General features: G+C 36.0%; 1 protein-coding gene across 10 annotated transcripts in view; it reads left to right on the plus strand.

Annotated features, from left to right (window-relative positions):
• Nucleotides 1-24,390, plus strand: part of ATRX (ATRX chromatin remodeler) — a 264,397-nt gene that overhangs the window by 232,260 nt on the left and 7,747 nt on the right. For all 10 annotated transcript variants that reach the window (XM_043459555.1, XM_043459560.1, XM_043459557.1 and 7 more), the window contains one exon: nucleotides 389-583. In XM_043459555.1, the coding sequence (XP_043315490.1) occupies nucleotides 389-583 (195 nt within the window). The remainder of the gene's footprint in view (nucleotides 1-388; nucleotides 584-24,390) is intronic.

The raw sequence follows: 24,390 nt of genomic DNA on the forward strand, positions 1-24,390 counted from the left end.
AAAAAGAATTAAACTGCCGTGTTGGATTCTTACATCAATAACTCCCTAAAATTTGATTTCATGTACTCTTTTATTCTGTTTACCTTGGTATCTGACTGCTCTCGTTCTTTCACCAAGTACAGAAATATATAAAGCAATACATGAATGCATACTGGTCAGAAATTTTAGGATGATTACCAGTAATATAGTTTTATTTCTCATCAATATAAACTACTCTGAACAGGAAAAAAAATATCTCATGAATGAAGCAACATTGCTCATAAAATTTGCTTCATGGCAGTATATTGCTATCAAGTTTTGCTATTTCATATTAACCAATAACTATATTTCTTCTTGATTAAGTTTCATGTTTACAAAATTTGTGTATTGTTCATTCTTTTTCACGAAGGGAACCATGGAAGATAAGATTTATGATCGACAAGTAACTAAGCAGTCACTGTCTTTTCGAGTTGTTGATCAACAGCAAGTTGAACGTCATTTTACCATGAATGAGCTGACTGAACTTTATACTTTTGAGCCAGACTTGTTAGATGACCCTAATTCAGAAAAGAAGAAGAAAAGGGATACTCCCATGCTGCCAAAGGTAAACATCTTAGAATATTAGCTTAAAAAAAAAGCTTAATATAGATCAAGGAAATTTTATTACTACTATGAAAGTTATTCATCTGACTAAGGCTATATTTCAGAATTCTTCAAAGAGAATAAAATTGTATTTAAATGAGAGATCAGTTCTCCACATAGTACCACAAAAGATAGTATAATCTGAAATACATATTTTATGCCAAATAAAAAATTCAGCCCTGCAGAAAAGGATTTCTGAGTAGAAACCTTAAAGACATAGTATGGTTCTCTTTTAATAATCTCCAGTAGAGGGCATACATAATTTTAATAATTACATATGTGATTTGTCTCTTCCTTAGCATTTTTTGTTGTCATATAGCAATTAAGAATCAGCAAATAAGTGTCTCTTACTTGATATTTTTCACTGTCATAACACAAGACTTTCATACTTGGAAAAGAGACCTCTCTCGTTTTATAGATGGAGAAACTTAGTGTCAGAGGCATTCAATGACTTGCCAAGCTCTCAGCTAGTAAGTGACAAAGCCAGGAATAGTATCTACATCTTTCTTCTGGTCCATTGTTCTAATAAGAGCCTATTATACATAAGAGAAAACCATATGTGTATATATATATATTTAAACCTATTCTGATTATCTAAAACATCATTTTAGGGGGGATTATAAGGGGAGGTTCTTTTCCTATTGTCTTGGTTTCGAATTTAAGCATGTAAAGTTCCATGTAGCTGTTAAGAGAATTGGCAAAGCAGCTAACAGGTTAGTGTCACTTTACCAAAATCACTTCAATCATTTGTAAAAAAAAAAAAAAATATTCAACAGTATCTGAGTTCTTCATATGACTGGACCAGTTTCATTTAAAAAGGTAATAGGAATAAATATTTTTTGAATGTTAATATAAATCAGTGATTTCTTCAGTTAATTCTCAGTGTACATATGTCAGTTAAAGTAACATGAATATTAAGCATTTGGGAATATTTTAATGACCTTTGTCTATATTAGCAAATATTTTGTTTTTGTCTTTTTTTTTTTTTGAATGGCCGAGTTGTGCAGCATGTGGGACCTCAGTTCCCCAACCAGAGATCCAACACATGCCCCCTGCAGTGGGAGCATGGAGTCTTAACCACTGGACTGCCAGGGTAGTACCAGTATTTTGTTTTTCTAATCAGTGAGCTGTTTTTCCACTTAAAGTTCACTCGTGGAGCATTTAGGAAAGCGTTTTTGTGACAGTCTCTATCAAATCTTTGATAATAGCTTAGGGCCTCATGGGCTTCCGTGGTGACTCAGATGGTAACAAGTCTGCCTGCAATGTAGGAGACCCAGGTTCAGTCCCTGGGTCAGGAAGGTCCCCTGGAGAAGGGAATGGCAACCCACTTGAGTATTCTTGCCTGGAGAATTCCATGGACAGAGGAACCTGGCGGGACAGAGGGTCCATGGGGTTGCAAAGAATTGGACACTACTGAGTGACTTTGACTTGACTTCACTTTGCTTAGGGCCACACGAAGGTTAAATCTGTCATTTTTATAATACTTTAAAGAATCATTTCAATTTCCATGTTATTGAATATTAAATTGATAGCAGTTTGGCTTCCTTTCTTAATTATATAACAGAATGTGAGTAGGGATCTTGAATAGTCTTTGGAAAATTTTCTGTGTACAAACAGGTTTGTATATCTTTAAAAACACACAAACTCAAATGGACTCATACCATACACACTCTTTTGAACTTGCTCTTTTCACCTAGATGTTTCTTGTAGATCTTTCCATATTGGTACATATACCTCTACTTAAAAAAAAATTGCATAGTGTATACTTGCCTTGTTTTATTTAACTCATATCCCTTTTCTATCAGGTACTTAATTTTGTGTGACAAAGAATATTCTTTTAAGGACTTGCACATATTTATGTTTATAATTTTAAAGATAGTGAAGTTCCCCTTTTCAGTTGACTTCATGTTTAATTAGCATTTTTCCTAAAATTACACTTAACTTCAATTTTTTTGAGAAATAGCCCATGATTAGCAATATTTCTCATAGGAAGCCACCATTCCAATTTGTAAAGGGATAGTTGCTTTGAAGTTATTTGTTATGTGGTAAATTTCTGATTGTAGGAAATCTGTTTAATTTGATAAACATTTGCTGATAATTTGATGACTTTGAAAGGTGTATTTAAAAGAACAAGACAGGAAAGAAATGCTATTTAATTGTTAGAAGATGTCTGGAAAGAAACCATCTGTTTTATAACTTGGCACTCTGAGTTGTGAAAGGTGTCATGTTTTTTCATCTAGATTTTACTTACTGTGTTTTGTTTTTAGTGCTATGACCCTTTGCCCAAGAAAAAAAAGTAATGCTACTTTAATGCAAAGTGCTTCAAGTCTCCCACGGCTCTTCCCAAGAGGAAAATAATAGTTAACTTACTGGGTTTCTTACTCTGCTAAATAATTTTGTTCAGATTATTTTTCTTAGTCTAGCAGCAACTAAAAAGCTGATAGTGCTGTTTTCATTTTTCTAGATGAGGAAATTAAGGCTTGGAGAGAATTATGTAACTTATCCAAGTTTACACACCTAATTAGTAGTGAAGCTGGTCTTCAAGTCTGCCCAACTCGAAAACATATCCTTTAATCATTACACTTTATTGCCCCCAAATCAAGATTAAAAAGTTAATTCTAAGTACAAGAAACAAGGAAGAGGACCTGGGATTCCCAGAATTGAATGATATTTAGAATGCTTTATTTTATTTTAAATAAAGCTGGATTTTAAAATATAGAGTGCTTTCTCAGTCAGTACCATTATGTCATGCAACTATTGTTAACATTGTATAATATAACCAGTTTAACTCATGGCTTGTGAAATTGTAAATTACTCAAATTTACATATATGGCCTTCAAGTTTACAAAGGCTTTTCTCATGCATATTCATTATCTTGGGAAACTGAAGATTAGAGAGTCTGTGATTACCTCAGGGTACATGGCCAATAAGTGTCAGAGCTAGAACTTGAACACAGTAGCTTTCAAATTATATTCCAAGGAGCTCCAGAAGATTTACAGAGGTGTTCCAGGGCTACCCTGTGGCTAACCGAGTAGGGGAAGGCCAGACAGGCAGCACTCCAAGCCCTATGCCTCATTTCAGAGTCCCTCCCCTTTTATCGCTTTTATGTATTGGGCTGCAACATAAGATTTTATTTAAAGAGAGGATGTTTTTTAGTTTAAAAAAAGCTTTGGAAAAGTTTTTTTTCAAAAACTGTACTATATTATGGTGGCTTGCTATCACAGTAACTAAGACTTGGCAGGAATCTGAAAGGAAATATAATAAGATGTATATGTGATTTACCTGAAGGAAATGATAGTCTACTTGGGGAGAAAAAGTAACATTCTTTTTTTTTTTTTTTTTTTTTTTGCTGTTTTTTTTTCCCCATCCCGATCCCCCCTCCCATCTCCCTCTCCACCCGATTCCTCTGGGTCTTCCCAGTGCACCAGGCCGGAGCACTTGTCTCATGCATCCCACCTGGGCTGGTGATCTGTTTCACCATAGATAGTATACATGCTGTTCTTTTGAAACATCCCACCCTCACCTTCTCCCACAGAGTTCAAAAGTCTGTTCTGTATTTCTGTGTCTCTTTTTCTTTTTTGCATATAGGGTTATCGTTACCATCTTTCTAAATTCCATATATATGTGTTAGTATGCTGTAATGTTCTTTATCTTTCTGGCTTACTTCACTCTGTATAAGGGGCTCAGTTTCATCCATCTCATTAGAACTGGTTCAAATGAATTCTTTTTAATGGCTGAGTAAAATTCCATGGTGTATATGTTACACAGCTTCCTATCCATTCATGCTGCTGAATGGGCATCTAGGTTGCTTCCAATGTCCTGGCTATTGTAACATGCTGCGATGAAGCATTGGGGTCAATGTGTCTCTTTCAGATCTGGTTTCCTCAGTGTGTATGCCCAGATATGTATTGCTGGTCATATGGCAGTTCTATTTCCAGTTTTTTAAAGGAATCTCCAGCACGTTTTCCATAGTGGCTGTACTAGTGTTGCCATTCCACCAACAGTGTAAGAGGGTTCCTTTTCTCCACACCCTCTCCAGCATTTATTGCTTTGTAGAACTTTTTGGATAGCGCCATCCATGACTGGAGTGTAATGTACGTCAATTGTGGTTTTGATTTGCATTTCTCTAATAATGAGTGATGTTTGAGCACCTTTCATGTGTTTGGTTAGCCACTGTATGTCTTCTTTGGAAAATGGTCTCTTTAGTTCTTTGGGGCCCAATTTTGATTGGGTCATTTATTTTCTGGAATGAGGCTGCAGGAGTTGCTTGGTATATTTTTGAGATTAATCCTTTGTCTGTTTCTTCATTTGCTATTATTTTCTCCCAATCTGACGGCTGTCTTTTCACCTTACTTATAGTTTCCTTTGTTGTGCAAAAGCTTTTAAGTTTCATTAGGTCCCATTTGTTTATTTTTGCTTTTATTTCCAATATTTAAATTTTTATTTAAATATTTAAATATTTCCAATATGTAGATTATATTAGGGGAAAGTACCTTTCCTGGTGATAAACTTATAAATTATATAGATATCAGAGATTAAAATTCTTAATTAAGGTCATATTTCATATTATGCTTCAGTGGGTATACAGCCTAAGCTCTGTACCCTTTATTAAGAAAACAAAAGACAGTAAAACTGGCATAGAAATTTTTTTGCACTTTCCTTTTCCAGCATTTACTACCTATGTCTTTTTAAATATGGACTGCACGTTGATAATTATAGGGAAAATAAAATGGGGATTTAAAGTAAAGTACTGAAAGTGAGGCTTTACTTCCTCTACGCTGGTGTTATATACAATTTTCTCCCTTTGTCTTTAGTCTTTTATTCAAGTTTTAATACCTCAAAGCATAGTTTGCTGAACAGAGATGTTTTTGTGTAGTTTTATCAGCCAGCAGATGGTAATATAAGGTTTTACCTTAGTCATTCCTAACATTAGAGAGAAATACACTCCATTAAAATAATTTGATATGAAGTATAAAATTGCTAATTTACTGATTTCAGGAACTTGCTTGCATTTACCCTTTGAGAATAAAGGTTCAAAAGGACCCATTTAATTGTAGAGCAAGTATTAGTAACCTGTAGCATATTAACCACATGTTGGCATGTGAATGCAGTTTTTGTTGACATGTACCTCTATGGGATCTTCCCAGGTGGCACTAGTGGTAAAGAAGCCACCTGCCAATGCAGGAGACATAATGAGATGCAGGTTTGATCCCTGGGTGGGGAAGAGCCCCAGGAGGAGTGCATCATGGCAACCCACTCCAGTGTTCTCGCCTGGAGAATCCCATGGACAGAGGAGCCTTGTGGGCTACAGTCCATAGGTTTGCAACGAGTCAGACACAACTGAAGCAACTTAGCATGCATGAACATACCTCTAAGGAGCCATGTTCATAATTAGCATGTATATGAGGTTTGATGTCATTATCTCCTACTTTGCTGCCTCTTTGATCACAAGTGTAGTATGTTTATTATTTAATACAGCAAATTTTAATATTTTTTCTATATTTGTATTTACTGGCATAAAATTATTATCTGCATAAGAACAGACCACCAAAAATCATAATAAACTATAGAAAAATTGTTGTAATTTTACCATTACTTTGTAGGCTGTAAGAGTCTCCTACTCAGTGTTTGCTGGGATAGTTGATGCCCAGTAAAAAGAGCAAACGGTTTAAGCCCTGTCCCTTTTGCAAGTAATATGCCAATCACCCTTTTTGGGTGTAATTTTAGGCAAGCTGCATGTTTTCCAAGCCCTGCTTCCCTTAAGAAAGTAAGAAAATAGTAGTACATGCCTCACAGAAGAGATAATCTGTGTAAAGCTCTCTGCCTAGCACATAGTAAGCGCTCAAATGTTAGCTGCTATTTTTGTTTCTATAATTGTCATTAATAATGTCATTATACTGGTTCATTTTTCTGAAACAAGTATAGATGTAAATTTTTGGAATTTTAGAGGAGTCATGAGATTTTGATCCTTAGAAGATTTAGCTTGACATATGACAGATCAGTAGACGACTAAAAACGTTTAGAGAGCAGAGGCAGTAATCTCAGCTAGACTGCAGAAGAGATGAGTATTTGAGGCTTTAACTCTCCTAGAGATCAGTTATAATCGAAGAGATTATATGATAATATTTAATTACTAAACACTGATAATCACTTCCCATGATGTTATCATGCATTTGACTACAAACTATTACTGTATCACTCAAGGACTTTTCCCCCTAAATAATACATACAACTTTAAAGGAATTGTCTACCTTATAGCCAGCTGTGATACCAGTGTAGTAGTAATTTTTAAAAATGAAGGGATGTTTCTAGTATTCTTTTATTAATACAAACTACAAAATAAATACATGTTTATAGACCGATCTTTTTTTAAAAAAAAAAAACAGTGCTGCTTTGTATCTTACTTTGATTGTATCACCTTATAACACAAGAAAAACTTAAGGAGCCAAAGTCAACCAGCATTTTAGGGGAAACATTTGGATTAAAGAGATCATGATACCAATGGTGTCTCTAAATGGCAACCTCCCTACTCTAGCAAGCTGTCTTACAAATCACTGCTAATGGAAACATCCACAACTTACTGGCACAGTTGAGGGTGGAATGTGAGATTCCATTGGAAGTGGAGGGTAGGGATTGGGGACAAACTTCCAGAAATGTCTCCTTTTGAAGCACTAGAAATACCTACCACTATGGATCATGGAAATTCTGAAATTGAAAATACCAGGTTTGTATTTAGTAAATGTGAATTAAGTGGCATAACCTCTTTGGATTTATATACACGTTAAAAGATATATCTGTTCTCTCCAGGTTATGTGCTTCTTACTAGCTTATGTGGGCAGGAATTGTATCATTGTATCTTTATCGCTGTATCCCCGGTACCTGGCATAATACCTAGCACATAGCATGTATTCAATAAAAGTGTGACAATGAACAAATACATTTTTGTCCTAAAAGTAAGCTAAGGCAATGGTTGACATGCTTTGAACTAACCTGCATCAGAATCGCCTGACAGCTTGATAAAAATGCAGATTCCTGGCTTATCCAAGACTGAATCAGGGACTTCCCTGGTGGTCCAGTGGTTAAGACTCTGTACTTCCACTGTAGGGGTACAGGTTCAATCCCTGGTGGGTGAACTATGATCCCACCTGCCATGTGACACATCTCTCCCTAACCACACCATCACCACAAAAAAGCCAATGGTCAGACTTCCCTGGTAATACAGTGAATAAGAATCTGCCTTGCAATTCAGGTGACACTGGTTGGATCCCTGGTCGGGAAGATTACACATGCCTCAGGCAACTAGGCCAATGTGCTCTAGGGCCCATGAGCCACAACTACTGAAGCCTGTGTGCCTGTGGCCTGTGCTCTGCAACAAGAGAAGCCACTGCAATGAGAAGCCCGTGCACCCCAGCTAGAGAGTAGCCCAGGCTTACCACAACTAGAGAAAAGCCCACAGGCTAATGCAACCAAAAATAAATACTTTTTTTTTTAAGTCAATGATGAAGACTTACTAAATCAATTTCTGAGTGTTGGACCTGTATTTTTAACAAGGTCCACTGCTGTTGTGAGTACAAGGTATACAGGAGTATGGTTCACCTAGTTATTATCAGCTAAACTTAAGAATAATAAAGAACAGTAGCAAATGTTTATTTGAGTGTTTTTTATGCCAAGTACTACTTTTAATAAAAATTTGACTTTTATTATTGCTTCCAGTGTCAACTAAACATGGGAATTTTGAAAATAGGTTGAGCACAATTTTTACGTAAATCATCAAAAACAAAGGCATTTTAATCTGACAGCTGGCATTTTTAAAAGGCATTCCTTCCCCTCCTACCGACTAAGGAAAAAGTCCTTCCACTACCAGATCAGGGGCAGTGTTTCTGAACTTGCGACATTTGCCCTTAATTTAGTTAAAAGTGAGAACAAATTAATTCACGGTTCCTTAATTCCAAACAAGGATGTGAAGCAGGCTGGTGACTATTTAATGCCTAGATCTAGGTTGGAATTTTTAAAAATTAGGCAGAAGGTGGGTGTGTGTGCATCTAATCTGTAGAGCCTGAGTTACTCCTAGCTTTCAGAAATTATGAAAGAAGTAAGTGAAAACAGAGTTTAAACCCTCTATTCATAGGATAAGAGCAGGGAGGGAGGCAGCTGACTTTCATTCACTTTCCCAAAATGTATTCTGTACCTATTATGTGCCAGGCACTGTTCAATATCCTGGGGCTACAGCAACACATAAAGCAGACAAAAAGCCCTGCTTTTATGAAGCTTCAATTGCAGTGTGAGTGGGGAGAGACAGATGATAAAGAAGGTATTAATAAATGCCTATGGAGAAGGAAATGGCAGCCCACTCCAGTATTCATGCCTGGAGAATCCTGTGGACAGAGGAGCCTGGCAGGCTACAGTCCATGGGGTCCCAAGAGTCGGACACGACTTAGTGTCTAAACCACCACCAATAAATACATAAAATCTAAAGTATGATAGTGATCAATGCTATGGGAAGAAAAATAGGCACATGGTTCTGAAATGTGTATATTTGAGTGTATGTCAGAGTTTTTCTTTTTTATTGAAGTATAGTTGATTTACAATATTGTATTAGTTTCAGGTGCACAGCATAGTGATTGAGATATATATATATATACACACATAGACACACACACACACATATATGCACACAAGCACATACATATACATATTCCTTTTCAGATTTTTTTCCCTTGCAGGGTAGATTATTATAAAATATTGAGTATAGTTCCCTGTGATATACAGTAGATCCTTGTTGGTTACCTATTATGTGTATATGTTAAACCCAGTCTCCTAATTTATCCCTTCCGCAGTCCCTCTTTCCACTTTGGTAAACATAAGTTTGTTTTTTAAGTCTTTGAGTCCCTTTCTGTTTTGTAAATAAGTTCATTTATATCATTTTTTTTAGATTCCACAAATAAGTGATACATATTTGTCTTTCTCTGCCTGGTTTAGTTCACTTAGTATAATCTCTAGCTCCTTCCATGTTGCTGCAAATGGCATTACTTCATTCTTTTTATGGCTGAATAATATTCCTCTGTGTGTGTGTGTGACATCTTTATCCATTCATCTGTCAGTGAATGTTTAGGTTGCTTCCATGTCCTGGCTATTGTAAACAGTGCTGCAGTGAACATTAGGGTGTGTGTATCTTTTCGAATTATGGTTTTCTCTGGATATATGCCCATGATTTTCTCTTGATATATGCCCAGGAGTGGAATTGCAGGATCATATGACAGCTCCATTTTTAGTTTTTTAAGGAATATCCATACTGTTCTTCACAGGAACTGTACCAGTTTACATTCCCATCAACAGTGTAGGAGAGGTTCTTTTTCTCCACACCCTCTCCAGGATTTATTGTTTGTGCATTCTTTGATGATAGCCATTCTGACCAGTGTTAGGTGACACCTCATTGTAATTTTGATTTGCATTTTTCTAGTAATTAGCAGTGTTGAGCATCTTTTCATGTGCTTTTTGGCTATATGTACGTCTTTGGGAGAAATGTTTATTTAGACCTTTTGCTTATTTTTTGATTGGGTTGTTTGTTTTTTTGATGTTGAGCTATATAAGCTGTTAGTATATTTTGGAGATTAATACCTTGTCAGTTGCATCCTTTGCAAGTATTTTCATTTTGTATGTTGTCTTTTCATTTTGTTTATGGTTTCCTTTGCTGTGCAAAAGCTTCTAAGTTTAATTAGGTCCCATTTGTTTATTTTCATTCTTATTTCCATTGCTCTCAGAGACGAATCCAAAAAGATATTGCTGTGATTTCTGTCAAAGAGTGTCCTGCCTGCATTTTCCTCTAGGAGTTTTATAGCATCTGGTCTTAACATTTAAGCCATTAATCCATTTTGAGTGCATTGTGCATGGTGTTAGAGAATGTTCTAATTTCATTCTTTAAACATGTAGTTGTCCCATTTTCCCAGCAGCGAGGTACGGTATTAAGGGCTTTACTAGCATTGAATTCTTAAAGCCATCTTACAAAGCTGGTAGAGTTTATTTCTGTTTATAGGTGATGAAATTATGACACAGAGAGGTGGTTTCACCTGGATTTGATCTCAGTGTAGTGACTCTAGACCCCATACCCTTTAACTACCACACTCTGCTATGCTATATATGTTACATAAGTAAACTTGTGAAAACATAGTGAATTGGGGCACTCTACTTTGATAGGACATCACACTTTTTTTTCCTTCTTTTTTATATCCAGCTTTTTTTCCATTGAGATATGATTGATACATAACATTATTTTAGTTTCAGATGTACAACATACTGATTTGATGTATGTGTATATTGCAGAATGATCACTGCAGTAAGTCTAGTTAACATCCATTATTGCACACAGTTAGACTTTTTTGAAGAGAAGTTTTAAGATCTTCTCTCTTGCAACTTTCAAATATACAATACAGTATTATTAACTATGTCCTTTTATACACTTCATGAGGCTCTCACATCAAGTATAGTGGGGTGGTTTGCCATTTGCTCCTCCATTGGATCACATTTTGCTAGAACTCTCCACCATGATTTGTTCATCTCCAGTGGCCCTACACCATTCAGTTCAGTCTCTCACTCGTGTCCTACTCTTTGTGACCCCATGAACCACAGCACGCCAGGTCTCCCTGTCTGTCACCAACTGCCTGAGTCTACCAAAACGCATGTCCATTGAGTCGGTGATGCCATCCAACCATCTCATCATCTGTCATCCCCGATTCTTCCTGTCCTCAACCTTTCCCAGCATCAGGGTCTTTTCAGATGGGTCAGCTCTTCGCATCAGGTGGCCAAAGTATTAGAGTTTCAGCTTCAACATCAGTCCTTCCAATGAACACCCAGGACTGATCTCCTTCAGGATGGACTGGTTGGATCTCCTTGCAGTCCAAGGGACTCTCAAGAGTCTTCTCCAACACCACAGTTCAAAAGATTCAATTCTTTGGTGCTCAACTTTCTTCACTCTCCAGCTCTCACATCCATACATGAATACTGGAAAAACCATAGGCTTCACTAGACGGACCTTTGTTGGCAAAGTATTGTCCCTGTTTTTTAATATGCTGTCTGGGTTGGTCATAACTTTCCTCCAAGGAATAAGTGTCTTTTAATTTCATGGCTGCAGTCACCATCTGCAGTGACATTGGAGCCCAGAAAAATAAGGTCAGCCACTGTTTCCACTTTTTTCCCATCTACTTGCCATGAAGTGAAGGGACTGTATGCCATGATCTTTGTTTTCTGAATGTTCAGCTTTCAGCCAACTTTTTTGCTCTCCACCTTCAGTTTCATCAAGAGGCTCTTTAGTTCTTCTTCACTTTCTGCCATGAGGGTGGTGTCGTCTGCATATCTGAGGTTATTGATATTTCTCCCGGCAATCTTGATTCCAGCTTGTGCTTCTTCCAGCCAGTGTTTCTCATGATGTACTCTGCATATAAGTTAAATAAGCAGGGTGCCAATATACAGCCTTGATGTACTCCTTTTCCTATTTGGAACCAGTCTTTTTTCCGTGTCCAGTTCTACCTGTTGCTTCCAGACCTGCATACAGGTTTCTCAAGAGGCAGGTCAGGTGGTCTGGTATTCCCATCTCTTTCAGAATTTTCCAGTTTATTGTGATCCACACAGTCAAAGGCTTTGGCATAGTCAATAAAGCAGAAATAGATGTTTTTCTGGAACTCTCTTGCTTTTTCTATGATCCAGCACATGTTGACAATTTGATCTCTGGTTCCTCTGCCTTTTCTAAAACCAGCTTGAACATCTGGAAGTTCAGGGTTCACGTATTCCTGAAGCCAGGCTTGGAGAATTTTGAGCATTACTTTACTAGCATGTGAGATGAGTGCAATTGTGCAGTAGTTTGAGCATTCTTTGGCATTGCATTTCTTTGGGATTGGAATGAAAACTGACCTTTTCCAGTCCTGTAGCCACTGCTGAGTTTTCCAAATTTGCTGGCATATTGACTGCAGCACTTTCACAGCATCATCTTGTAGGATTTGAAATAGCTCAACTGGAATTCCATCACCTCCACTAGCTTTGTTTGTAGTGATGCTTCCTGAGGCCCACTTGACTTCACATTCCAGGATGTCTGGCTCTAGGTGAGTTTGAGTGATCACACCATCGTGATTATCTCGGTCATGAAGATCTTTTTTTGTACAGTTCTTCTGTGTATTCTTGCCACCTCTTCTTAATATCTTCTGCTTCTGTTAGGTCCATACCATTTCTGTCCTTTATCGAGCCCATCTTTGAATGAAATGTTCCCTTGGTGTCTCTAATTTTCTTGAGGAGATCTCTAGTGTTTCCCATTCTTTTGTTTTTCTCTGTTTCTTTGCATTGATCGCTCAGGAAGGCTTTCTTATCTCTCCTTGCTATTCTTTGAAACTCTGCATTCAAATAGGAATATCTTTCCTTTTCCCCTTTGCTTTTCACTTCTCTTCTTTTCACAGCTATTGGTAAGGCCTCCACATATAGCCATTTTGCTTTTTTGCATTTCTTTTTCTTGGGGATCGTCTTGATCCCTGTCTCCTGTGCAATGTCAGGAACCTCCGTCCATAGTTTATCAGGCACTCCGTCAATCAGATCTAGTGTCTTAAATCTTTTTCTCACTTCCACTGTATAATTATAAGGGATTGGATTTAGGTCATACCTAAATGGTCTAGTGGTTTTTCCCACTTTCTTCAATTTCATTCCAAATTTGGCAAGAAGGAGTTCATGATCTGAGCGACTGTCAGCTCCTGGTCTTGTTTTTGCTGACTCCTTAGAGCTTCTCCATCTTTAGCTGCAAAGAATATAATCAATCTGAGTTCGGTATTGACCATCTCTTGATGTCCCTGTGTAGAGTTTTCTCTTGTGTTGTTGGAAGAGGGTGTTTGCTATGACCAGTGCGTTCTCTTGACAGAACTCTATTAGCCTTTGCCCTGCTTCATTCTGTACTCCAAGGCCAAATTTGCCCGTTAGTCCAGGTATTTCTTGATTTCCTACTTTTGCATTCCAATCCTGTATAATGAAAAGGACATCTTTTTTGGCTGTTAGTTTTAGAAGCACTTGTAGACAGCATGGCCCATTGTTTCATTGAGTTATGCAAGCCCCTTCGCCACGACAAGGCCGTGATCTTGATATTAATAGAGCTAGAGGATGAGATAGAATTTCAGTAGAGCTATTCAAAACCCTAAAGGATGATCCTATCAAGGTGTTGCATTCAGTATGTCTGCAAATCTCGAAGACCCAGCTGTGGTCACAGGACTAGAAAAGATCAATCCTTATCCCAGTTTCCAAGAAGGGTAATACTAAAGACTGTGCTAACCATCAGACAGTTGCACTCATCTCCCATGCTAGTAAGATCATGCTTAAAAGCTTGTACGCTAGGCTTTAGCATTCATTATATGAACCAAGAAATTCCAGATGTTCAAACTGGGTTTAGAAAAGGAAGAGGAACCAGACATCAAATTGCCAACATTTGCTGGATTGTCGAGAAAGCAAGGGAATTCCAGAAAAACATCTGCCTGTCCTTCATCAACTACACTAAAGTCTTTGACTCTGTTGATCATAACAAACTGTGGAAGGCTCTTAAACAGATGGGAATTCCAGACCGTCTTACCTCTCTCCGGAGAAACCTGTATGCAATTCAAGAAGCAGCAGTTAAAATCCTATCTGGGGCAACTGATTGATTCAAGATTGAGAAAGGTATACAACAGGGCTGTCTGCTGTCACCTGTTTGTTTAACCTATATGCTGAGCACATCATGAGAAATGCAGGGCTGGATGATTTACAAGCTAGAATCAAGATAGGTGGGAGAAAAATCAACAACCTCAGACATGCAGATGATACCACTCTAATGGCAGAAAGGAAAGAGGAATTAAAGAGCCTCTTGATTAGGTTGAAGGAGGAACGTGAAAGAGCTGGCTTAAAACTAAATATTAAAAAAACTAAGATCATGGCATCTGACCCCATTACTTCATGGCAAATAGAAGGGGAAAGGTGGAAGTAGTGACATATTTCCTCTTCTTGGGCTCTAAAATCACTGCAAATGGTGACTGCAGCCCTGAAATCAGAACACAGTTGTTTCTTGGCAGGAAAGGCATGACAAACCTAGACAGTATGTTGAAAAGCAAAGACATTACTCTGCCAAAGAAAGTCGGTGTAGTCAAGGCTATGGTCTTTTCAGTGGTCACGTATGGTTGTGAGAGCTGGGCCATAAAGAAGGCAGAATGCCAAAGAATTGATGCCTTCGAACTGTGGTGCTGGAGAAGACTCCTGAGAGTCCCTTGGACAGCAAGGAAATCAAACTAGTCAATCTTAAGGGAAGTCAACCCTGAATACTCGTTGGAAAGACTGATGCTGAACCTGAAGCTCCAGTATTTTGGTAATCTGATGTGAATAGCCGACTCATTGGAAAAGTTCTTGATGCTGGGAAGACTGAAGACAGAAGAAGAAGAGGACATCAGACGATGAGATGGCTGGATGGGATCAGCGATCAATGGACATGAACTTGGGCACACTTTGGGAGATGGTGAGGGACAGGGAGGCCTGGCATGCTGCAGTCTGTGGGGTTGCAAAGAGTCGGACACCACTGGGCCACTGAACAACAGCAGCAACATTGTTAACTGTGGCCAATACACTGTACAGTGTATCACCAGAACTCACTCAGCTTATAAGTGTAAATTTGTACCCTTTGGCAAACATCTCTCCATTTCACATACACTTCAGCTTCTTGTAGCCATCACTCTACTCTGTTTCTATAATTTCAGCTTTTTTATATTCCACATATAAGTGAGGTTGTACAATATTTTTCTTTCTCAGTATGACTTATTTCACTTAGCATAATGACTTATCCATCCATCCATCCTACAAATGGCAGGATTTCCTCTTTTTTTTTTTTTGTTCAGTAATATTCAATTGTGTGCACCATTGTATGTACCCATTTTCTTTATTCATTCATTCATGGATTATACGTAGGTTGTTTCCATGTCTTGGCTGTTACAAGCAATGCTGCATTAAAGTTGGATTTGCAAATATCTTTTTGAGTTAGTATTTTAGTTTTCTTTGGATAAATACCCAGGAGTGGAATTGCTGGATCATATATACGGTAGTTTTATTTTTAGTTTTTTCAGGGCACTCCATACTGTTATCCACAGTGGTTGCACCAATTTACTTCCCACCAACAGTGCATTCCCTTTTCTCTACTTCTTCACCTTTCTTCTTAATCAATACTGTGAGTTTATGGAAAGGCATTTGCAGTGTTATAGAGGTGTGTAATATTGGAGAGTCTAGATTTTATCTTTTAGTTACTGCAAAATCCTAAAGTGGCACAGCTCATGCTAGTCCTCCTTAATTATCTTTGATGCCGAATATATTGATCTTCAGTTAAGGGCAAGAGGTCTCAGGCAGGACTGAGGTTTGAATCTTGACCATATCAAGTTACTTGACTTCTCTGTGCCTCATTTTCTTGATCTGTCAGTCTGGGAAATTAGTATCCATTATAATAAAAAACTCATTCTCTCCATTTTTATTTGCATCTCCTTCTGAGACTGTTATTACGCTTTTAGCTTCCATATCTTTTAGCTTTTCTTTTGCATTTCCTATTTCTTTATCCTTTCCTGCTTTCTTCTGGGAAAGTGTCTCAGTATGATCTCCTAGCTAAGTTAGTCTTTAGCTGTACTTCTGCTACTTAAACTATCCATTGAGTTATTTATTTCAATGATTATTTTTTATCTGAAATACTTCACTTTTGACACTTTTAAGATATGTTTCATTTGAATTTCATATTGCTAATGTCTTCCCTTATTTCCTTAAGTGCACCTATCATGCTTACTCTGAATTATTTTTTCAATAACTCTGCCTCAGGTGGCATATGATGCCCATTTTGTCACCCTAGTGATGTTGTACACACATGTGTATCTTTCTAAGTTCCTGGACTATATGTTTCATTTTACCTTCTGTAGTTTTTTCTGCAGGTTGATTATCAGGAAGGGAACCAGCACCCCATGATGAATTACGACCTTAGAAATCTCATCAGTAATAAGGGGGTTAAAAATAGTGTGTATTTCATAGAGTTATTATGACTAATTAGATAATTCATATGAAGTTCTTAGAACAGCATCATCATGCATTTATGCATTCGGTTTAGGTTTTTAAAACATCTGTAGAGAGGTAACTTGGATTCAGACTCCATCTTAAGGAAACTGATTTGCTAAAATAGAGAGCTAACTAGGACTAAAATGCATACAGACCCATCTTTTCAACTTTGGTCTGTACCAGAATTCTGCCATATAGTCTACTGTTTCCCTTATCACAGAGAAAATATGTTTAAAAAGTTAATTAAAAATTATTCCTATTGTGAAATTTTCAAACCAGAAAAATGTAATGTGTACCCATATACCCATCACCTAGATTTAATTGTTAATATTTCACCACATGTGCCTCTATTTTTCTAAAATACTTTAAATTATAAGAATATATTTTGGTTGTAAATATTTTAGTATAAATCTAAATTATAATCACAATACCATAAAATTAATCATTCTTAATTTCCTAGCATCATCAAATGCCACATCCATATTAATATTCAGATTAACCCACTTGTCTTAAAAATGTTTGTTACAATTTCTTTGTTCAAACCAGGATCCGTTCAAGGTGTACAGCACTTGGTTGTGGTGTCTCTCTATGTATTTCTTTAATTTAGTGTAGTCACCTTCCCTCCCTTCATTCTGGATTTATTTCCTAATGGTGAATTTGAATTTCTATATCTTATATATTCTGTAAACTGAAAATTAGATCCAAAAGTTTGATTAGATTCATGGCATATATTTTCTGGCAAGAATGTTTCATAGATGTTGTGTAAAATGAGATTAGTATTCTTTAAGAAAAAGATATGGCAAGTTATGGGGAAAAGGAAGTAATACATATCAAGTGCTTGTGCTATGTTCCTTTTAAAAACATAATCTCTTTTAATCCTTACAATAATCCTATGAGTTACAGGTGGTATTACCCCTTTGTAATAAGGGAGTTGGTTCTGAGAGATTACCCAGTTATTAAGGAGCAAAGTTAGAATTCCAAAAGAGGTTTCTTAGAAAACTAAGATGGAACTACCAGATGACCCAGCAATTATACTTTTGGGTATATATCCCCAAAAATGAAAATAGTAATTCAAAAATATATGTGTACCCCAGTGTTCATAGCAGCATTACTTACAATAGCCAAGATATGGAAGCAACCTAAGTGTTTACCAACAAGATGTGGTAAATTATATATACAATGGAATACTGCTCAGCCATAAAAAATGAAGTTTTGCCATTTGCAATAACATGGATGCACTTGAAGGCTATTTTGCTTAGTGTAATAAGTCAGCCAGAGAAAGAGAAATACTGTAGGATGTCACTTATATGTGGAATCTAAAAATACACCAAGCTAGTGAATATAACAAAAAAGAAACAGACTCACAGATGTAGAAAATGAACTAGTGGTTACAAGTGAGGAGCTGGAAGGGAGGAGGAGCAAGATGAGGGTAGGGGATTAAGAGGTACAAACTATTATGTATAAAATAAATAAGTTACAAGGATATATTGTATAGCACAGGGAATATAGATAGTATTTTATCATTATAAATAGAGTATAACCTTTAAAAATTGTGAATCACTATGTTGCACACTTGAAACATATATAATATTGTATATCAGCTATACCACAATAATAATAATGAAATTAAAATTCTTTTAAAGAGAGAAGGGAAAAAATTCAACAAGGTACTTTAAATAAGCATAAGAAATTTTACTAACAAATCACTTGCTCTTTGTGCTTCAGTCTCTGGTAAAATAAGAGCAGTAAGTTGATTTGATCCTCAAATAAATTGCTTTGGCTTATTATGCTTTCATTTTAGGTAATGAGAGGTATCCTTTAAGCGTCAGCTAAAATTTATTTACATATGTATGTTCTTAGAACAGGTAATAACTTACTGGTCCTTCTATATACTCACTTTTTTTTTTTTTTCTGGTCCTTCTATAATTATGACAGCCATATATCTAGAATTTTCTAGGACAATTCTGACATCAGATAATTTGTCTTGTTGATTTTGTCCAATGAATTTTTCATTAGAAAGACTTGGTTAAGGTGTAAAAACTACTCTCTGTGTATGGGAATACATTGTTAGTTTTTTAAATTGAGAGTCTGCTTTAGACCTTTAGAAAAGGTGTTGAAAATAAGAGAAAGTGGTAAATGAAACCTGATAAGAGTCTTTTCTTGATCCCAGTTAACTGACCAAGAAAAAAATATTAAAATCTTAGTTCCTCAGACACATTAGTCACATTTCAAGTGCTCAGAGGCTACATGTGACTAGTGGCTACCAAATCAGACAATGCAGACACAGCACATTCCATCATTGCCCAGAATGCTGTTGGAGCAGTACTCTAGACCCTGTGATCTTTACTACTACATATAAAGCCTCCCAATTGACAAAGTTATATAACTCTGTGTGTGTGTAGACACACGCACAACACACACATATATATTGTTGTTTAGTTGCTGGGTCATGTCTGACACTTTTGCAACCCCATGGACTGTAGCCCACCAGGCTCCTCTGTCCATGGGATTTTCCAGGCAAGAATACTGGAATGGGTTGCCGTTTCCTTCTTCGGGGGATCTTGCTGACCCAGGGATTGAACTTGTGTCTCCTGCATTGCAGATAGATTCTTTACCACTATTCTGCCATTAAACTTTCCTCTAAAATTAAAAAGGTTGTCTTTTTTTTATCAAATCAGTTGATTCCTGCAAAATTATACTGATGTTTATACATAAAATTGTTGTAGAGAGAAACATGGTAAGCAAGGCTATATGTCCTCTCAGTTTTTTTTTTTTTTTTCATTTTTATTTAGAGGAGTTCAGAAGGATATAACTAACATGTTTGCATGACAGTGATTGTGAATTACTATAGATACTTGAGTGCCACAGTATTTTAATATCCTAAAATGTTATTGAGGTTGATTGGTTCAAATGTGTCTTATAACACTTCCAGGAATAGGGACAGTGGAAAACTGAAACTAATACTTATAGGGGAATTAAGTAGGTAAATGTCTCTTCATTTACTGAGGTTTTCATGACTGAGCTTTTTATATCAAATTTATTACTTTAGAACCTTAAAAGGAGTATAAATTGTGGGAGAGATTTGATCAGAATAAGAATCACTAGTTGATCTTATATCATTTTTTAAACCATTTTAACTTTTACATTTTAATGTTTTCTTTCTTTAAATGTAATTTGAACTGCCAAAAAAGCTACTTTCCCTTCTATTTTCATATACCTTTTATAGCACACCTATGGTTGAGTTAGAGGATGTAACACTGTTAATAAACTAAAGAAATAATGTGAACTCCAGATTGTATAACGTAAGAATTGAGTTCCAATTCAGGCTTTTCTTGGAAAGCTGCAACCTCTAGAAAGTCACTACAGTCATATAAAAATATAGAATGGCACTCTTTACCTCACAGTGAATGGCATATGTCATGTATAAGAATTGTAATGGATAACCAATTTTTAAAGGTTAAATGCAGTGGCAGCCCACTCCAGTACTCTTGCCTGGAAAATCCCATGGCTGGAGGAACCTGGTAGGCTGCAGTCCATGGAGTCACTAAGAGTTGGACACAACTGAGCGACTTCACTTTCACTTTTCACTTTCATGCATTGGAGAAGGAAATGGCAACCCACTCCAGTGTTCTTGCCTAGAGAATCCCAGGGATGGGGGAGCCTGGTGGGCTGCTGTCTATGGGGTCGCACAGAGTCGAACATGACTGAAGTGACTTAGCAGCAGCAGTATCTAGTTCTTTAAATGTTAAATTGAGTATCAAACATTCTTATCGAAGGAGATTCTAGCTTTTAATCTCCACCAGTTCAATCCCTGGGTCAGGAAGATCCCCTCGAGAAGGAAATGGCGAAACATTCCAGTATCCTTGCCTGGAGAATCCCATGTACAGAGGAGCCTGGTGGGCTACAGTCCGTGGCGTGGCAAAGAGTTCGGCTCAACAAAAGGACAAGGAAGTGTCAGTTTGGCAGGCCTGCCTTTTCTTTCATTGAAAGTTACAAGTTCTACAGTTGTCACTGTCTTATTCTTACCTACAATTTGAGAATCTGGATTATATTTATAAATGCTCTTTGGCAAAGTTTATGTGCTCTTGACCTCAAATCTGATATGAGGTGGTATGTGAACTTCATTTAGTAGCTCTCTAGTTATTTTCAAATATGTTGCATTTTTTTTCCCCTTGGGTAGTTTGGGAAGAAATGGGCTTTAAATATGAAAGTAGAAACTTTTTTGACTAGGAATATTGAGTTTCTTTATTAAGAATCTAGACTTATGTAATAAAAGGAATTTTTTTCATAGCTTTTTGAGTGGGTCCTGTGGCACATAAGTATTCTAGTGATATTTCTAGATATTGCAATACTCAAATTCAAAGTGATAGCAAGCGAAATATTTTGAAACATGGCAAACCCCTGCCCCCACCCCTAGGCAAAGCTTGATTGTTTTTTTAAATTTTTATTTTCAAGGTTGAATTTCATAATTAATTAAATGGAAATTTTTGTCAGCTTGCCAAATACTTTAAACTTCAAAGTAATTAACTTAAACTTGTAGTTTATCATTAATTTTCTTTTATTAATTGGACTAGTCATTTTAAAGCTCAAACTAATTTAGGTTGTTAGCTAGAATATAGACCATGGTTTTCCCAGCTTCTAAGTTTTTCACTTATTTAAGGAGAAACAAAGTTTAGACAAAGAAAAGTAAAGGTACACATTTGGATATAATTTAAACCTCATTTTGATGACTGTTGGCTGAGTGATTATAGATTCTGCTCCAGTATTATTTTCAATAATAGTGTTACTATAGCAACTAATATAAATGCATGGTTTAAGGGGGAAATAACAAAAAACCTCTCTCTGATCATATTGTATATTGGGATAAAATTTTTCTTTATTAGTTTTTATTACTTGCACTAGACTTTGCAAAATTTTTTTTCCCAAAGAAATACTCTGAGGATTCTGTTGCAGATATTTTTTGCCCTGTTCATTTCATCATCTATTTCTTGTGTTGACAGTATGCTGCAATTAATTTAAATGGGAAAGTTGTAGAAATAGTTTGTATCAGAAATCCTGTATCTTTTTTCTCTTACTGTGTCTTATACAACACTCTCAAAGAAAGATTTCTGCTTTCCTACTTCTGAAATGTATAAGTGAATCTTGTTCCTTTAAAAGTCAGTTGGCTTACATGTAGTCTTTTCTTTGTTAAAATGAAAATAATGGTAAAGGTACTTGTCTAAGTCCCTGAGTATTGTTAGCATATTATTGTATGAACAAGTGGTTGATATACATTAAAATTTATCCATTAACCTACTTCATTGCAGATTTGGTAATAATTAAAAACTAGAAGTGGCATAAACACATAATAAACTCTTAAGAGAATAATTAAATAGATGCTAAAGTATATCTATATAACATACACAATTAAAACCAATGAATGTTTTGTATTTTGTGTAAAATAATGTTCATGGAAAGATATTAAGGCAAAGAAGTAGGTTTTAAAGTTTAGTACAATCTCATTTTTATGTGAAAATTTATATACACACACGTGTATAAAATGTAAATATGTGGAGGGATATACACAAATGTTACTGGTAGTTATCTCTAGGTTTTATAACAGGAATTATAACATCATTTCCATTAAAATTTTTAAAAATTCTGAAAAGAAGGGAGTGTTGTGGCTAGTAAAAGGAATATGGTTATTTGGCTTGATGTTAGGAGGGAGCTAATGTTTTAGGGAAAGGGTCCAAAAGTTTTTAATGATACAAAGGTAAGTCACATGTACTTTTCCTCTGATTTGTTGGCATTTTAATTGACTGTGGGTCAAAATGGAAGTTATTGCATGGGTGGAAGCCAAATCATAATCTAACCATAATTAGGCAATCATGTTTGACTTGATAGCATAGATCTTAAATCTGGTGGGGAGAAGACATTTAAAGGTTTCAGAAGTGGGATTTCACAAAATGACTACTCCTGAAGATGAAAATGGTAAAATAGTTCATATCAGGTTCAGGCTAAGCATGAACTGGCCTTTTATAAGTTTGTGTCTATGTATTGTTTTTATTTCAGCTTTTATATTTTCTTTTATTAAAAAATTAACATACTTGTTTTTAAAAACTTCAAAAAGAACAAAAGTGTTAAAAGTGAAAAAAATAGACCTACTTAAGTTTCTCCTTCCTCCTTTAGGGAATCCTTTAGGGAATTCTTTTTGAAAGAGAATAGATCTGGGAAATGGAGGAACCATGCCTCAAGAAAACGGTCATTCTTTACAGTGTGATAGAATGATCACTGGATAGGAGTCAGGAAATGTATCTTCTAATCCCAGCTAGTCTTTAGCTCTGTGATTGGAAAAAAAAGTTACTTTGCCTCTCTGAACATCATTTTCTACCAATTTCAAGATGATAAGTTTGGACTTTGAAAATCGGGATACAGACACTTTTTAAAAAGGGTGTATATGAGCGTTGTTTGTGTGTATGTATGTGCATGCATTTCTGGAAAGGCTTTTTTTCTAATCATAAAAAGTAGTTATATGAATCATGGCATTTATAATTGAGAAATAAATGCTATACTTAATTGACATAGTGTTAGTTTCCAGAGAATTGGGTATTTCATTTATTCCTGTTATTCTTATATCACCCTGTTACACGTAACTATAGAGCATTTCATCCATGTTTAACTCACAGTCATAACTAGATTAAGTTATTATCCACTATTACAGAAAGAAGCATACAGCTGAAAAATAAATTTGGTTTCTGCTGCTCTTTCCCTTAGGTTACTGTCTTAGAGAAATGAAGTGATTTTTGACTACAGTTCTTTTAAGAACATCACTTATTGTCAGACAGAAGTAAAATTGGGATTATCCATAGAACATTTCTGTCTTGTAATTTATTTGGTATTTTGTAGAACAGCTGACTTTCCTAATTATATTTGGCATGGTCACTTGCTAAAAATATTAGTCAGTGTTATCTGGTTTTATTACATACCTCTCTTCTGAGTCATGCTTGGGGTGGGGTGGGGTAACCATGGGAGACACACATCTAAGGAAGCATTATCTTTTAACAAAATTTAATTCAGATTGCCCTATCTCTCTGCCTGCCTGGTTAGTAACTCTGAACTTTGGAGATCTATCTAGTTGTGATAAACATGTTCTGTATGCCATAGGCCAGAGAAAGTCAGCTTTGATGGCAGATTTCTATACTGGTACAGAAGAAAAATGTTTAGTTAACATTTTAAAAGAAATAAACAAAAAAATAAAGAACTAAATCTATTAGCATATATGCATTCCACCAGTAGACTTTCTTTCTTGAACCTTGTATGGTCTTTTAATGTTTTCAACCAAAGAAATAGCACATGCATTCAAAATTAATTGTAAAATCTTAATTACAGATGTATCCATTAAAAAAAATCATTTTCTTTCATGAAATTATGAAGTGATTCTTTCCAAGTGTTTATTGATGTGGCAAGATAAAAAGTTTGTTAACATAATACCAAGTATCAAAATGGTTGGAATTGGTGTCAGCATTTGCTGTTGTACAGAAAAAAAAAACAAACTTAGGGCCTTATGAGTTGAATTTTTCATCTTGAGTTATATAACAAACATTTGAGCTCCTACCCTGTGCTGGATCGTATACTCTAGATATGGTTGAAGATGTAAAGACAAAATTCTTTGTAAGTATGGGCTTTGTCTATGCTAAAACTTATGGAGGCATTAAGCATTAT

The sequence above is a fragment of the Cervus canadensis genome, chromosome X (genome assembly GCF_019320065.1).
Source record: "Cervus canadensis isolate Bull #8, Minnesota chromosome X, ASM1932006v1, whole genome shotgun sequence".
Lineage (NCBI taxonomy): Eukaryota > Metazoa > Chordata > Mammalia > Artiodactyla > Cervidae > Cervus > Cervus canadensis.